Below are 16,496 nucleotides of genomic sequence, written 5' to 3' on the forward strand. Positions count from 1 at the left end.
TAAAATTAAATATGCTTATGAACCAGCACTAGTGCACGAATTAAGCTCCTACCGCCAGATGCAGCGCTCAACGACTGGGGGCATTAGGGGGACACAAGGCTAAGACAGGGCTCATCTCCGTGAACTGAGCGTCGATCTTCCCTAGAATGAAAGTTTCCAAAGGGCTACAGTTCAGCTTCGCCTCCAGATAAGCCAGCCGCCGCCGCACCGCTCCTGCGCCACGCGATCACCGGGGGCGTGACGAAGGGCGGAGGCTGCGTGCGCTTCCCAGCGTGCCGCGCTGGGCGGGACGAGGGGCGGGGCCTACGGGGGAGGTGCGGAGGAGGAGCGGCCGCCACAGGACGCCTGGCTCGGCCCAGCCACCGGATCGGGGCTTCTCGCGTTCAACGGCCGGCCTGTTGCTCCGAGCCCGCAGCGGCGGGGGCGCTGGCGGCAGCGGGCGGCATGCGCGTGTGAGATGCGGCCGCGGGCAGCCCGGACGCGAGCAGCTGCCGCCGCGGTAGCAGAGAAGTGGGGCGCGGCCTCCTCAGCGCGGGGCGCGCAGTGCATGAGGGCGAGCACGCGGGCGCTGGGCAGCCGCCGGCCACGCCGCCTTCATAAACACTTATTTAGGACTCGTTCGCCCCGTTGAGGCCCCGGCGCCCCGCCATGGAGGCTCCGCCCGACCCCGGGCCCCACGCCTCGGCCTCAGCTTCGGCCGCGGCGCCGCTGCGCGCCCCAGAGGTGGCGCGGCTCCGGGAGGAGCAGGAAAAGGTAACAGGCCGCGCTCTGTCCCGCGCTTCCGCCGGTGGTCTCGGGAGGCGCCCTCGCCCAGGCGCGTCCTCGGTGCCCCGTTCCCCCTCCACGGGGCTGGGGGCTGACCCCCGCTCGCCCCCGCCGACCCCGTCCTGCCCTCGGTGGGCCGCAGCCCTTTGGTCCCGGCCTATCTCAACCCGGACCCCGAACGGGGGAGGAGCATAGCCTCCAGGCCTGGAAAGCGTGTTGGGGAAACTTTTGTCACGTGCTTTCGTTGTCCTGTCTGGAGCACTTTGACCTTCGAAGGGAGGGGAGGGTTGGGGAAAAGAGATGCGATAATCTGTTTAACTTGTGTATGAAAGTGAGTTTTTAATCTTAATGCGTACAGCAGTGCGTGGGAATATTCTCGGTGAAGGACAGGCTGTGAATTAATAGTTCACCTTATTTTTTTTTTTTTAGCTTGTTACCTCATCGTTGGTAAAATGTATACTCTTTGTTGCTCTTTATCTGATTGCACTTAAAAGTTTTACTAGGTTTGTAATGCTAACGTTTCATGTGCAGTTTCAGCTTTGGTTTAGTATTTGTCATGATAGAATGCTGTTTTATTAAATTTTAACTTCAATTATATAAATGAGTTTTAATCTACCAGTAAAGAGGAAAGAAAGTTTTGTATTTCCTAATGGGATTGTATATGAACAAGTATACCAGTCTAAGAAATACAATGTTATTATTTAATCTGAGATTTTTTTCCCCTTTGGATTCTGTATCATTTGTTTGTTTCTCACTATCTTTGAAATTCTTATTTTGAAAGGCAACGTTTCATTTACTTAAAATGTGTCATATTGAGAGTATCATGGTTATAAAGGTAAGGAAGTTGTTTAAAAACTATAAACACTGGGAATTCCTAACTTTTTCTATTGAGCATTTCTGTATAAAGATGACTACTTACATAGGTATACTGGTATACCCAGTTTAGCTAGATAAGGAACTTTTTATAGAACTTAAATCCTGATTTGCTTGGAAATAACCTGTTAGGATGAATTGTGGGAACCTTTCCTACTTTGTTCTGGTTGTTCTAAATTATTTTGTGCGTTGGATTTCTCTTTCTGAGAGCCGTTTTTTTTTTTTTTTTTTTTTTTCCTAATACCATATACAATGCTTGGGTTTTAAACTTGGCTTTCTTCAAGTTGGGGGTTTAAAAATTCAAGTTCCGTGCGTTTAAATTGTAAGACAGTGTGTTTTTTTTTTTTTCTTTCTTTAAGAGAAGAATAAATAAAGAAGAAAAGACAGCCCTTCATGAAACCAATTTGTTCATTTTTGGCAAAAACTATTTACATTTTTTAGTCTTTTAGAAAAGGTGAAACAGACCCTCAGAAAATGGTGCTCCCATTGTCTTTCTTTCTGTAGAGGAATTAACTCTCTCCTCCTTCATAGTATGATGTTTGCATACTGCTGACTTGATATGTTTTCTCCTATTTGGCATGTTAAAAAGAGAAATCTTTGGTTTTATTCTGATGTTCGTGTGTCTGAAATACAAAGGGTACGGTTTGGGGGTGCTCTGAACAGCTTTCTGGTATGGTATCCAGTTGCATTTGAAAACTGCCTTCTCAGTTACAGTCCTATGGGAACCTGGATGACAGTTTTCAGTAGACATTGAGTATGGTACCAGATTACTTTTCTGTGCTGTGTTAATGTTATTTTGGCACATAAAATAAGCATGTGTATGTCTGTCAAGGGTATGTAAAATCATTCCCAGTTCATGATAAATTCCCTCAGTAAATGGACTAGACTGTATTTTAACGGATCTGCTTCAGTGGACAGGAGAGACCCATGAGGCCACAAAATAAACTGGTTAGATAGCTATCCTTTAATTATAGTTCAGTATAGGAAAACTTTATCTAGTAAATAGTAAATAAATAAATAAATAAATCAGTCAAATTTTTGTGAGGGACTTTAGGCTTTAAAACCAACCCAGCAACTGTAGGAGTACAGTGAACTCTAGTAAGTGGAAGTGTTGGGACATGCTTGGAAGGAAAAGGAAAAAAATGTCATAGGAGTTTTATAGTATAGCAGTTAGTATTTCTTTATATAAGTCTAATTAAATGTGTTTTAGGACTTGCCTTTCCCTACCAGGATTCTGTGAGAGAATTAAATCCTGACAAAAATTATTTGAATGACTATATTTTCAGTTTTCCCTAGGATGGTAGCTAGCTAGTAGGCTCTAGATGCAGAGGAGAGAAGTGAATTCTTTATATGCAATGGATACCTTAGGTTCAGGGCATTATTTTCTCTGGGAACCTTAAGAATGGCTGCTAGGTAAAGTGGTTTAAATGTTGCTCATCAATTTTTTGCTTTTTAATTCAGATAAGGAGTATAACACGTTTTATCTTGGTCCCTCTCTGTGTTTTTTCCTTGTTTATCCTTTGGAGCACTGAATAACAAGGAAAAAAATTAGTAACCTAAGGAAAAAGACAAAGGAGGGGGGCATGAAAGATCCACAACTTCAGTAAATGACAACATCTGCAGTAAATGGACAGGATCAGATATTTGAATATTGTTCTCATTTTTGGAATTAATGCTGACATTTTCAAAAAAAATATTTTTTGGTTAAAACTTCTGTTTATTTCTTTTTTTTTTAATCTAGCAAAAAGACATGTACAGAAAGGTTCCCTGCAGGTTTGTTTATAGTAATGAAAAAGCTAAAAATTCAACATAAGGGAATTGGTATGAGGAGATTTTATGCAGTCATTAAAAATTGTAGAACACTATGTGGTGTGGTTAGTTATGTTTATATGTATATAAATATTCACACAGTTTATATAGGAAAATGCACCACTAAATGTTTTAAAAGCACACAATTTAACTTTTTATTTTACCTGAAAGTGAGTGAATTGAATGGGATTTTTTTTTTTCCAAGAAAGGCTATTGATAAAACCTAATTAATTTTAATGAAAGATGGGATGTTGTATCTTTAACTGCTAAATACTTTCTGCTCCTGTCAAATTGCTCTTGGCTGGTTTGAACACCAGTTAGGCAGGTTTGTTTCTTACTCCAGAGCAGATAGGTGTTCAGATATCTGTTCCCCAAGTGGTTTCCTTTTCTTTTTTCCTTGGAGATTTGTTTATTGTTAATTCTCTATCCAAAGATACAGGGACAAGAGGGAACTTGGATCATCTTTTTTTCCCCCTCTTTTCTTTTAACTAAATCTGTTTTTGCCAATAGGAGTAAAGTATTTGGTGGAAAAAATGGAATCTACTTAGAAGACTCTCTGGACTGATCTATGCCATAAAAGTTAAACCTAGGACTGCAGTGGAGTGTCTTGGGCTTTTCTAGGGAAGTTTCCTCTTGTTGAATCTGGTTCTGTCTTTGAATTGCATTACTGAAATACTGGTTTCTTGGCTAAGGTGATGTTTCTGTCTGAGTTTTATATCTCCAGATGCTATTATCTTTAACAGAATTATTGAGATTCTGCTATATAGTATTGTGGAAAAAGTGGTATATAGTATTGTTTTCCTAGGTTTATTTGCAGGATAATGGTAACTTTGGAAAATTCATGAAGATAGTGTTATTATTTAGTTTATTGTAATTATAACTGAGTGACTCATGTAATTTGGAATTTTGGAATAACTTACACTTTCTTGATATAGAACCTGGGGAATTAAATGCATTAAGAGTAAATATTTCAAATTTTTATAAAGCAGAACAGCTAATTTGACTTTGGTTTGCATATTTCTTATGATAAACTGCACATAGTTTAGGAAACTGTCTGTCATGTACTCCATACCACAGGTATTCTTCTTTCCAAGCCCAGAATCCAAGCATATAATTTTTCAGCCGATATTTATTGAGTACCTGCTACCTGCCGGATTGTACCTACTTAATGCCTTCCTCTGCTGAGGATGCAGTAGTAAACAAAGTCTTTGTTTTCACAGGGATCACATTCTAGTGGTAAAGTTATGGAATAGGCATATTTAAAATGACAGATGGTTTGTGATAGGTAAGGAGCTGTACTAGATCATTGTTAAAGATTTTGGTTTTTATTTTTGTGAGGTGAGAAACCATTGGAATGTGTTTTGAGAATCATACTAATCTTAAATGAGAAGAATCCATTTGTCATGCGTGAAGGGAGGAATGATGGGATTATGGGATTGCATTGTATAGAATAAATTTTTTTGTGTGCCAGGCATTGTGATAGACGTTTACAAATTTGATGTTAGAGTCTTCATTAACTTTCTTTAATTTTTCAGGTGGACAGTTTAGGTTTTTTCTAGTTTTTGCCCTGAACTTTCTTATGGAGTATTTGTGTCTTCAGTTTTGCTTATAATGCTTGTTTTTCAAAGTGCTTATGCCAATTTACATTCCTATCAGCAGTTGTGTAAGTTCCAGCTATTCCACGTCCTCATCACCACTTGGTACTGTCTGTCCTTTTCATATTTGGTAGCCATTCTAGTAATAACTAATGAATGAGGTTGATAACCTTTTCAGGTATTTATTGGCTATTTGCATTTTTTTTTGTAAAACAAAATGCGTTTTCTAAATTGAATAGTTATAAGTAGTTTATTGAAGAATGTGTATTTGATCTTTCTAATGCAGTTCTTTTATCATTTTTAAGAAAGGCAGAGTCGTAAGAATATTTGCTTACAGCCAAAGATACATTTTGTAGCTAATTGGGTTTTCAGAACTCATAACTTGTGAGTTATATTTTATTTTAAAAGTTTGTTTTGGTTGTTGTTAGTGATTATTATCATGCCAGTCACGTGGTATGAGAAGAAACAGCTTTGGTTTTAGTCTTTTATTAGTAAACATTATAATACAGTATTTCAAGGGGAGAAAATCCATATTCATTGTGTTAGGCCTCTCCAGATTGGAGTATAAGACAAGAATAGTTCCAAAACACTGATGGGGAAAGGGAGAAGAAGGTGCACGGGGTCTAAGCTGTGATCATAACTGTTTGATTTTGTTCTCCTAATGTTGTCAGATTGGGTTTTAAAATCTTTTAGCTTGTATCATTCTTGCCTTCATCTCCAGATTAGTGAGTCTAGATCTTTTCAGCCTGTCCTAAGGCCGTTTTTCTTTCTTTCTTTCTTTTTTTTAAAGTAGCAGCTTTTTATTTTCAAAAATTGTAAAACAACAGAAAAGTTTAAAGAATAGTTTGAGTCATCAATCCTATTTTGTCTCATTTGCCTTTTCTTTCTCTTTCTGTATTTTCTTTTCTTTTTTTCCTTGTAGAACCATTTGAAAGTAAATTGCAGATATTATCATGTCCTAATACTTAAGCATATATCATTTTGGAGCAAGGTCATTCTTCTACATAATCATATCTTTTTTTTTCACCCAAGAAATGAACATTGACACACAATAATGTTATTTGGCATATTCATATTTTCTCAGTTTTTCTAGAAGTGTTCTTTATAACATTTTTCAATCCAAGATCCAGTCACAGGCTGCATTTAGCGTCTTATCTCTTTAATTTCCTTTCATCTGAAACAATCCCTCTACATTCTTTTGTTTTTATGAAATTGGTATTTTTGAAGAGTTTACAACAGTTTACTTACAGAATTCCCACAATTTAGAGATGTCTGATGAATGTACTTATGAAGAAACAGAATTAAATAATCATTTTTGGCAAGAATAATACATAGTTGATGATGACTTCCTATTGCATCACAGCAGGAGACATACAATGTTACTTTATTCTATTATTGGTGTTGCTAATTACTTGTTTAAGATGGTACCTGCGATATCTCTTCACCTTAGGTACCTGTTCCCTTGTGTAAGGAATAAGAACTTTAAAAGTACTTATTAAATACTTGAAGCCATTGTAAATATCCTGTTCCCCAACAACCCTTTACCATGGATGAGCCTTGCCTGAATCAATTGTTGTATCGGTGTTTGCAAATTAGTCGTTTTCTAACCATCTACGTTTATAGCTGGCATTTTTCTGTAAAGAGGAGCCCTTTCCCCCCCTTTTAGTATTAGTGTAGACCCTTTTTATTTGTTTTTTAATTCAGTGTGTTACAATTTTTCCTTTTTCCTTTTGATGCTCGAATTGTCCTAAATTTGGCCAGTGGGAGCCCCTTCAAGCTGACTCCGGCATCCTTTTGGCATTTCTCATTATCCTTTTGGTCATTACCTTTTTTTCTGGCACAAGGTGTCCCAGGCTTACCTTGTAGCTTTCTTGTCTTATTTCTGAAATTAACTATTTCTTCAAAGAGCCCTGGTTCTTTTTAATGAGAAATGCTGAGAAACCTAGACCTGGGCCCAAGTTGTGCTCATTGCCACTGGGATATTATTGCATCAAGGCCCTTTCAGTGGACAGGGCTAAGAAATGTATTAACCTTCAGTATACCAGGAAAAATAGTCATCACCATTTACCATCTAGGTCCAAGGGATCTTTTTACTTTTTATTTTTTAAAGTAATTTTTACAAGTAATGTACAGAAGTAAGGATAAGGGATAGTGAAACCCATTTTTATTGGATATTTTAATAAGAATTTAAACACAGTAATCTTCTTTGTATTAAGTAAAGTTTGGTGCACAAAGATCATAAGAAATTTAAGAATATTGCCACATATCTTTTTAGAAAAATGTCCGAGTTCTTGTTGCAGACTGTTACATGATGAAGTTCTTCTTGTTCAGTGACTAAGTGGGTGGGAATACCCTACTTTTTTTTGTTGTTCTTAGAAGTATATTGTTCATTTATTGATTCTTTTCTCCTTCAAGTTGGTCCCCCTTTATTCAACATCTGCTATATTCAGATATATGTAGTTCTCTTCCTGGTTGGCATGGTCTGTTCTAGAACTTAGGGTGGTACAAAAATAAACCATTTACATAATTCCTGCTTTCAAAACTCATTTCCAGTGCTTCAGGGTTTTCCTCCCTAATCTCTGTCCTCAAGAAGCCTAAAAACTTATAGGAGTGGAAAAAAATAGAATTTAGAGATCTTTTTTTCCAGCAATAACCAGTTTTTTTTTTTTAATTTTATTTATTTATTTATGGCTGCGCTAGGTCTTCGCTTCTGTGCGAGGGCTTTCTCTAGTTGCGGCAAGCGGGGGCCACTCCTCATCACGGTGTGCGGGCCCCTCACTATCGCGGCCCCTCCCGCTGTGGAGCACAGGCTCCAGACGCGCAAGCTCAGCAGTTGCGGCCCATGGGGCCAGCCGCTCCGCGGCATGTGGGATCCCCCCAGACCAGGGCCTGAACCCGTGTGTCCTGCACCGGCAGGTGGACCCTCAACCACGGCCCCACCAGGGAAGCCCCTTAACCAGTTTTAAGTGTACAGTTCAGTGAGATTAATTACATTCACTGTGATGCAACTATCACTTTTACTTGAAGGTTAATGTAGGATGGACTCCCAGACGGAGAACTCTTGGCTGTCCTACCATCAGCTCTGCCTTGCTCTATGGTTATCAGTTTTCCCCAGATCAAGAGTAGGCAGGTACAAGTAGTGGGCTCACAACGTTTAACCTCAACTGGTTTTTCTAAGTTATTTTGTACATTTTTCAGCAGCGAAACCAAACTGGGTCTTCAGGCTTTATTTCCGTTTCTTGCAATGGAAGAGCTTTTATACCACTGGACATGTTTTGGTTTTTCCTCAATGAGAATTTTAACCATCTTTTGTATTGTTTCTACAATAATTTGTAAAGCTATTTATTTTTAACTGCTTTTTTTTAACTTTTTGGGTCAACTTTTTTATACTGCACTTATTTGTCAAAATATAGATACATAATATTGGTAAAAATCTTTTTTTGTTTCTAATGAAACAAATTATTGAGACTCTTCTTTTTTAACAGTATGGAGTGAGGGTAACTTGTATCAATTAGCTAAATTAACCAAACTTCAGAATATTTAGATTTAAAGATCATAGAAACTACTGGTAGTCAAACTTTTTTTTTTTTTTTTTTTTAGGCACAGAGCTTTCTTCATTAAAATAAAACCTTATTCAAAAATCCAGTATGTAAAACAGATGAAAGCTAAGTTACTCTCCTTTAATGAGGGAGAAGTTGCGTGTGTGGAGGGGCTGGGAGGGGGATGAGTATCTCTGTTCCTTGCACCCACTTTCAGTAGCTGCCAGGGAAGTGGTCCAAGGAACTAAACTAAACTTACCAGTGTTTTAGTCCAACTTCTGATTTCACAGATGGGGAACTGAGAACTAGTGCCCAATTCTCCCCTCCTTTGAGCCCCTGGTAATCTCTAATCTACTTTCTTTCTATATGAATTTGCCAATTCTAGATATTTCATAGATGTAGAATCGTAAAATACTTGTCCTTTCGTGATTGGCTTAATGTTTTCAAGGTTCATCTGTGTTGTGGCATGTATTACAACTTTACTCCTTTTTATGGCTGAATAATATTCCGTTGTATGCATATACCACATTTTGTTTATCCATTCAACTGTTGATGAACACATGGATTGTTTCCACTTTTTTACTCTTGGAATAATGTGGCTATGAACGTTGGTGTATGAGTTATCTGTTATAGTCCCTGTTTTCAGTTCTTTGGGATATATACCCAGGAGTGGAATTGCTGAGTCACAAGGTAATACTGTGTTTAACTTTTTGAGGAACTGCCAAACTGTTTTCCACAGCGTTGGCACAGTTTTACATTCCAACCAGCAATGTATGAGGTTTCCAATTTCTCCACGTCCTTGTCAACACTTTCCTTTTTTTTTTTTTTTGGAATAGAGCTATCCTAATAGGTGTTAATGTCATTGACCTATTGTGATTTTGATTTGCATTTCTCTAATGAAAAAGGATGTTGAGCATCTTTTCATGTGTGTGTGTTTTTTTGTTTGTTTTTGTTTTTTTGGGCTGTGCTGGGTCTTAGTTGCAGTACGTGGGATCTTTAGTTGTGGCATGCATACGGGATCTAGTTCCCCGACCAGGGATCGAACTCCGGACCCCTGCATTGGGAGCACGGAGTCTTACCCACTGGACCACCAGGGAAGTCCCTTTTCGTGTGTTTATTGGCCATTTTTGTATTTTCTTTGGAGAAATGTCTATTTAAGTCCCTTGTCTATTTTTAAATTGGGTCATCTTTTTTTTTTTTTTGCAGTACGCGGTTCTTTCATTGTTGTGGCCTCTCCCATTGTGGAGCACAGGCTCCGGATGCACAAGCTCAGCAGCCATGGCTCACGGGCCCAGCCGCTCCGCGGCATGTGGGATCCTCCCAGACCGGGGCACAAACCCTTGTCCCCTGCATCGGCAGGTGGACTCTCAACCACTGCGCCACCAGGGAAGCCCTGGGTCGTCTTTTTGTTGTTGAGTTGTAGTTGTTCTTTATTTATTCTAGGTATTTAAACCCTTTTTGTTGTTGAGTTGTAGTTGTTCTTTATTTATTCTAGGTATTTAAACCCTTTTCAGATATATGATTTACAAATATTTTCACTTTAATGATAATGTCCTTTGATGCACAAAAGTTTTTAAATTTTTAAAAAAATTTTTATTTTATTTTATTTATTTTTTGGCTGCGTTGGATCTTCATTGCTGTGCGTGGGCTTTCTCTAGTTGTTGCGAGCAGGGGCTACTTTTCGTTGTGGTGCGTGGGCTTCTCATTGCGGTGGCTTCTCTTATTGTGGAGCACAAGTTCTAGGCGCATGGGCTTCAGTAGTTGTGGCACACGGGCTTTGTTGCTCCACGGCATGTGGGATCTTCCCGGACCAGGGCTTGAACCTGTGTCTCCTGCATTGGCAGGCGGATTCTTAACCACTGCGCCACCAGTGAAGTCCCAAGTTTTTAAATTTTGATTAAGTCCAGTTTATCTATTTTTTCTTTTTTTGCTCCTGCTTTTGGTGTCATATGTAGAAACCCATTGCCAAATCCAAGTTCATGAAGATTTACACCTACGTTTTCTTCTGAGAGTTTTATGGTTTTGGCTCTTATTTTTAGGTCGTTGATCAACTTTGAGTTAATTTTGTTTATTACTCATTGATTGTTGAGTTTTGAGAAAATTCACCTAGGATATTGTCGTCTGAAGATTCATAATCTAAGATTTAATTTATATTAATATTTTCACCATCATCTGTATCTAGTTGTGCTATCCAAAATGGTGGCCACTAACTACATGTGGCTATTAAGTTTAAAATTCTAATTAAGTAAAATTAAAAAAAATTAAGTTTCTCAGTCATAATAGCCACATTTCAAGTGCTCAATAGCCACATGTGGCCATTGGCTATTGCATTGGACAGTGTTGACTTTGAAGATTTCTATCATCAAAGAAAATCCTGTTGGACAGTGCTGGTGAAGAGAGCTGTTATCTTTTTTATTCATAGTTTAATTTGTTTAACAATTGTGAAGTGTCTTTCTCTGTCACTTTTCTTCTCCTTCCCATTATGGACAGAAAATGAAAATTTCTGAATTGTCAACTGTGTTTGAAAGCTAAAATCAGACTACAAAGGTGGTGTCTTCATTAGTCTTCTACACTTTTTTGAAAGATGATGCAGTACTTTGGTCAATGCAGTAAGAAAACTGAAGAATGATTTTTACTATTTATAGCATATTCCTTCTAGATGATTCCGTGATTCCTCAATTACTTGTTATATAGTTTTCTTTAAGCATAGTTTGGGAAAATTGATGAGTAATCATGAAATCATTATTAGGGTGATGAAACAAGATGCAGGAAATATATAATCAGTAAGATCTTATAATGTGTCTTAGGCTTATGAAAAGGTTCAATGTACTCATATATAATTGCAAGATAGAGTGAGTTTTAGCCGTTTTTTGAAGTAAATTTTCTCTTTATTCTTTGCAGTATCTGAGAATAGAAGTCATGAAATATCAATGCTTGCAAATAGAACTGTTCAAAAACAAACTAAAAACTAAAATTGGGTTCAGTGGATCCTGATACTTTGCATTCAGATCCATTACCACAAAATTCTTCTTCAACTACCCCCATCTATATTTGAATCTCCTTTTTTCTGTAGTGAAACCTTGTTCTCAATAACATCTGTATTTATTCGTGTCCTTTATTCCACAGTATACACAAAATAGTTTTAGAATTACTACATTGATACCACTGCCAACAGCAAACCTATGAGTGAAGTTCATGATTTCATTGCAGTTCAATTTGTTCTTGCAGAATTAACCCCCTTGGGGTATGCAGTTAGGTAATGATCTCAAAAGTTACTTGAATTATTATTTTTTTCAGTGCAGTTATATTTTGGATTTGATATACAATTTGTATTGAATTTTAGTGTTTGCTTTTTTATCAATTTGACTTTATGAGTCTGTAAAACATTTGCATTGTTTAAAATCACAACTATATCAAAAGGTATAGTGAGGTAATTCATTCCCATCCCTGCTCCTACCTACCCCTATCGGTAATCTTTACGTTAATTTCTAGTTTATCCTTCTTGTATTTCTTGAAAAATAAATACTAAAATTTGCTGTCTTATCCCCCCTCCACCTTCTTATATAAAAGGTAGCATATTATATTTGCCCCTCGATTTTCTCATTAACTGATACATCTGGGAGTCTTTGATTCACAGAGATCTTTCTCATCATATTTTGTGGTTGCATAGTACTCAGGTATATTATCAGATATTCATCTGGTATCTTACTGATGGGCATTTTGGTGGTTTTCAGTTTTTTGATAGTACTAATAATGTTGCAGTGAATCACTCTGTGCGTATATTTGAAGTCCTCAAGGTGGTTTAGTGGCCAGAAGGTAAACTGGTTTAGTTTTATAAGCCATATATAATTACCTTTTTGAACAATTGGTTCTAACTTTCAATTTAGTCTACAGCATTAAATAAAAAGAGGTAAGAGGACTCAATGTTCAAAAACTGGAGAACAGTGTTTTGAGTTCCTTGAATTGGCTATTTCTTGTGATCTCCACAGCCATTTTCAAGTTATCATTTTTTACTTGGAGGCTGGTCTTGATGGTTCCACTCTTGCTCCAGAGATGTCTCTTTTTCTGGCAATGTAAATCGAATTATGTAATTTTGTCACTCTCTCTACTGCTTATAATCCTTTGGTGGCTTCCCATTGTACTTAAGAGTGAAATCCAGGGTCATTAAAATGTGATTTGAGACCTTTGTGTTGTTGGGCTCATCTCTTTCTAGGTTAATTTCAGGGTACTCACTACTTATTTACTCTACCTTAAGATAATGACATGTTTTGGGGGACAGTACCCTAAATGTGTTTGTTTAAAAAATCTTTCTTTCCTCCTTTCTTTCTTTCTTTCATTTGTTCGTTCGTTTGTTCTAGAAATCCTAATACAGTATAGCAGACAGTAACCCATTTAATGTATGGATTTGGCCATTATTCCTTATCCTTTGATTTCTTGATTTTATGAACCGAGTAATATTAAAGTTATTGAAAATGAGTGCCTTTTCCCAAAGAACAAAAAGACAAAACTGAGTTACGTGTCAGGCACTGTCCCAGATACTGCGATACACAAGGTTTCTTTTCTGCCCTCAAGGGACTTAAAATTTGTATGGAAACATGTTAACAGAAAACGTAATGCAGTGTGATAATTGCTCTGTTTCTAATTCTTTGCTTTTCAACCTACTGTAAACTAGGTGCTACCTCTGTCTTTTCATTGAAATTACTCTACCTAAAGTTTTTATTATATTTCACTTGCCAAACTCAGTGGACCATTTTGCAGATCTGGCCTTACTTGGCCTCTGTGCTTTATTTGAAACTTTTATTGTTCCCTGGTAAACTCTTGAAACTCTCTGTACCATAGGAACTTTTGTGACTCTATTTTTTTATGGCTCTGTCTTTTTCCATTTCTACTTAGTCTCCTTAGTGTCTTCATCTAATGCTTAAATGTTGGTGATCCCTGTACTTTACATCACTGACAGTCGTCTCTTCTCACTCTGCATGTCCTCAAATACTCCTATATGCACTCTGCTCTCCCAGACCTGTTGGCTGTTGGGCAGCTTCACTTGGATGGCCCACAAACAGCTCAATCTCATTTACTAAAGTTAATTTATTATCTTTGTCCCTAATGTACATGCTGTACATACTCATCCTGATTCTGGGCAACATTATTCAAACCAGAGTCTTTTCAGCCTCCCTGATCCATCTTTTAATTTACTAGATCTTGTCAGTTGTTTCTTTCTTTCTTTTTTATTTAATTTTATTTTTTGGCGGCACTGTGTGGCTTGAAGGATCTTAGTTCCCCAAGCATTGAACCCGGGCCACCACAGTGATAGTGCTGAGTCCTAACCACTGGACCACCAGGGAATTCCCTGTAAATCCTTTCTATGTAATCCATACCTTGTATCTTGAGGCACCAATAGCTTGTCTTAATTAGGCTCTTACTCAAAAAATAATATTTCAGATTTTTCAGTTAAATGTTACTATGTTTTTTTGATATTGTCAGTCTTTAATTGTTAACATTCTGATGTTACCTGATTGTGTTTTTATTTTTACAGTTCTAATCTGTGAACATGTTATATCTCTATTTAGGGTCTTTAAATTTTCTCATCTGTCACTTAGTTGGACTTTGTTTACTCATTTTACCATGTTTTCCACTTGTCACATTTTTTTTATTCCTTTATTTCTCTTCCTTTTGTGTTAGTAAAATATTTGTATTCTATTTTAAACTCTCTTTAGCTTTATAGTTGTATGGTTTTTATTTTCCTTTTAGTTATTATCCTAGAGACTACAATATTTCTTTTTTTTATTACAGTCTACCTTAAATTAGTAGGAAATTATTCATAAATCTTCTGAAATTTTGCCGCTTAGGAAATTATTCACATAATCTTTTGATGGCTTAATTTCATGAACCAACGCTCCCTTATTTGTGCTATTGTCATATATTTTACTTCTACAATGTTTTTGTAACTCCCTTCACCCCAAAATTAGGCTTATTATTCTTTTAAACATTCTATTGTAATTTTTTTTTAGTTCTGAGCTGGGAGGTGATTTTTTTCCCCAACACTTTAAAGATACCATTCCATTATCTTTTGACTTCTTTCATTTCTGTTAGTCTTCCATCAGTCTTATTGTTTTTTTCCCTGAAAAATTTTTAAATATTTCATCCTCTATCTGCTTTTGGACTTTTCATCTTTGGTTTTTAGGCATTTGATTATGATGCGTCTAGATGTGGTTTTCCTTGTATTTAGCCTGCTTTGAACATGTAGTTTATTAACTAATTTATTTATTTTTGCTGTGTTGGGTCTTCGTTTCTGTGCAAGGGCTTTCTCTAGTTGTGGCAAGTGGGGGCCACTTTTCATCGCGGTGCGCGGGCCTCTCACTATCGCGGCCTGTCTTGTGGTGGAGCACAGGCTCCAGACGTGCAGGCTCAGCAGTTGTGGCTCACGGGCCTAGTTGCTCCGCGACATGTGGGATCCTCCCAGACCAGGGCTTGAACCCGTGTCCCCTGCATTAGCAGGCAGATTCTCAACCACTGCGCCACCAGGGAAGCCCCATGTAGTTTATTAAATCTGTAATTTGATGACTTGTCAGTTTAGAAAATTCTTATCTAATCTGCAGATGCTGGTTTTATGTCATTGTCTCCTCCACTTCTGGTACTCTGGATACACGTATTAGACATTTTTCATTGTCTCATATATCTTACTCTCTTTTCTGTATTTTCTTGCTGCCTCTTGATCTGTATGCCATTTTGGATACCTTCTTTTGACCTGTGTTCCTGTTAACTAATTCTGTTCTTATGTATCTAACCTACTGGTAAAATCCTTTTATTAAATGCTTAATCTCAGTTACAGTATTTATTCCAAGAATTTATGTTTTGACATTTATTTAATGAATTCTAGGCCTGTTTTGACATCTTCAGTCTTCCCTCTGTTTTCATGAATATATTAATCATAAAAGTGTCTTATAACTGCAGTATGTAAATTAAATGGAGCTCTGTTTCTGTTTATTTTTTTCTCTTGATTTCTCATCAGCTGCTCCTGTTGTCACAGACTTCTTTGTAGTTTTTGATTGGATGCCAGACATTGTAGTGAAAAATTGTAGACTCTTGATGATACCTTCCTTCAAAGAGAGGTAAATTTTCTTTAAGCAGCCAGAGTACTAGTGGATCAACACAACTCAGTTGAGAGTTGGTTTTGGATTTTGTTAGGGCTGGTCTGTTTCAGTTTTGCTCTTATTCCTAGCATGTAGCCTTTACTTCTGAGGCATAGCTCTAATTCCATATGGAGTATGTCTTTTTCATAGATTATGTGGTCATGTGTTTGTAGTTTTGTTTCTCTTCTGTTGCATTGGATTATTTGCCTGTAGTTGCACCAGTACCACACTTTCTTACTAGGTCTTGATATAGTAAAATTCCTCTAGCTTTGTTGTTCTTGAAGATTACTTTTACTGTTCTTGACCTTCTGCTTTTCCATGAATATTTTAAAATCAGCTCTGCAGTACTCACAAAATAACCTTCTAGGGTTTTGTTTGGAGTGCATTGAATCTAAAGATCAATTTGGGGAGCATTGACATGTTTACACCAATCCATGAACATGGTATATCTTTTTATTTAGTTCCTCTGTAACTTCCTTCAGTAGTTTAAGTATATAAATCTTGCGTGTCTTGTATATTCATCTCTAGGTGTTTGTTATTTTTATTGCATTTTGTAATTTGCTGTTCATCTTTTGCTAGTATATAGACATATACTTGATTTTTGTATACTGACGGTTAAATTTACTTGAATTCCATAATTGTTTATCTGTATATTTTGATAGTATGTGTATAGATATATACAGACACATTGTCTGAATAATAGCAGTTGTCTTCTTTCCAGGTTGTTACGCTTTAGTTTTATTTATTTGCCTTATTGAATGAAATAGGACCTTTAGTATAGTGTT

The 16,496-nt window shown here is 37.3% G+C and overlaps 1 protein-coding gene across 1 annotated transcript in view; it reads left to right on the plus strand.

Annotated features, from left to right (window-relative positions):
- Positions 1-648: 648 nt before the first annotated feature.
- URI1 (URI1 prefoldin like chaperone) overlaps positions 649-16,496 on the plus strand; it is a gene marked incomplete at its 5' end in the record, with an annotated part of 64,461 nt that continues 48,613 nt past the window's right edge. Inside the window, one exon of the mRNA XM_079724192.1 lies at positions 649-753. Coding sequence (XP_079580318.1) covers positions 649-753 — 105 coding nt within the window. The remainder of the gene's footprint in view (positions 754-16,496) is intronic.

This window comes from Hyperoodon ampullatus (assembly GCF_949752795.1).
Source record: "Hyperoodon ampullatus genome assembly, chromosome: 18".
Taxonomy (NCBI): Eukaryota; Metazoa; Chordata; class Mammalia; order Artiodactyla; family Ziphiidae; genus Hyperoodon; species Hyperoodon ampullatus.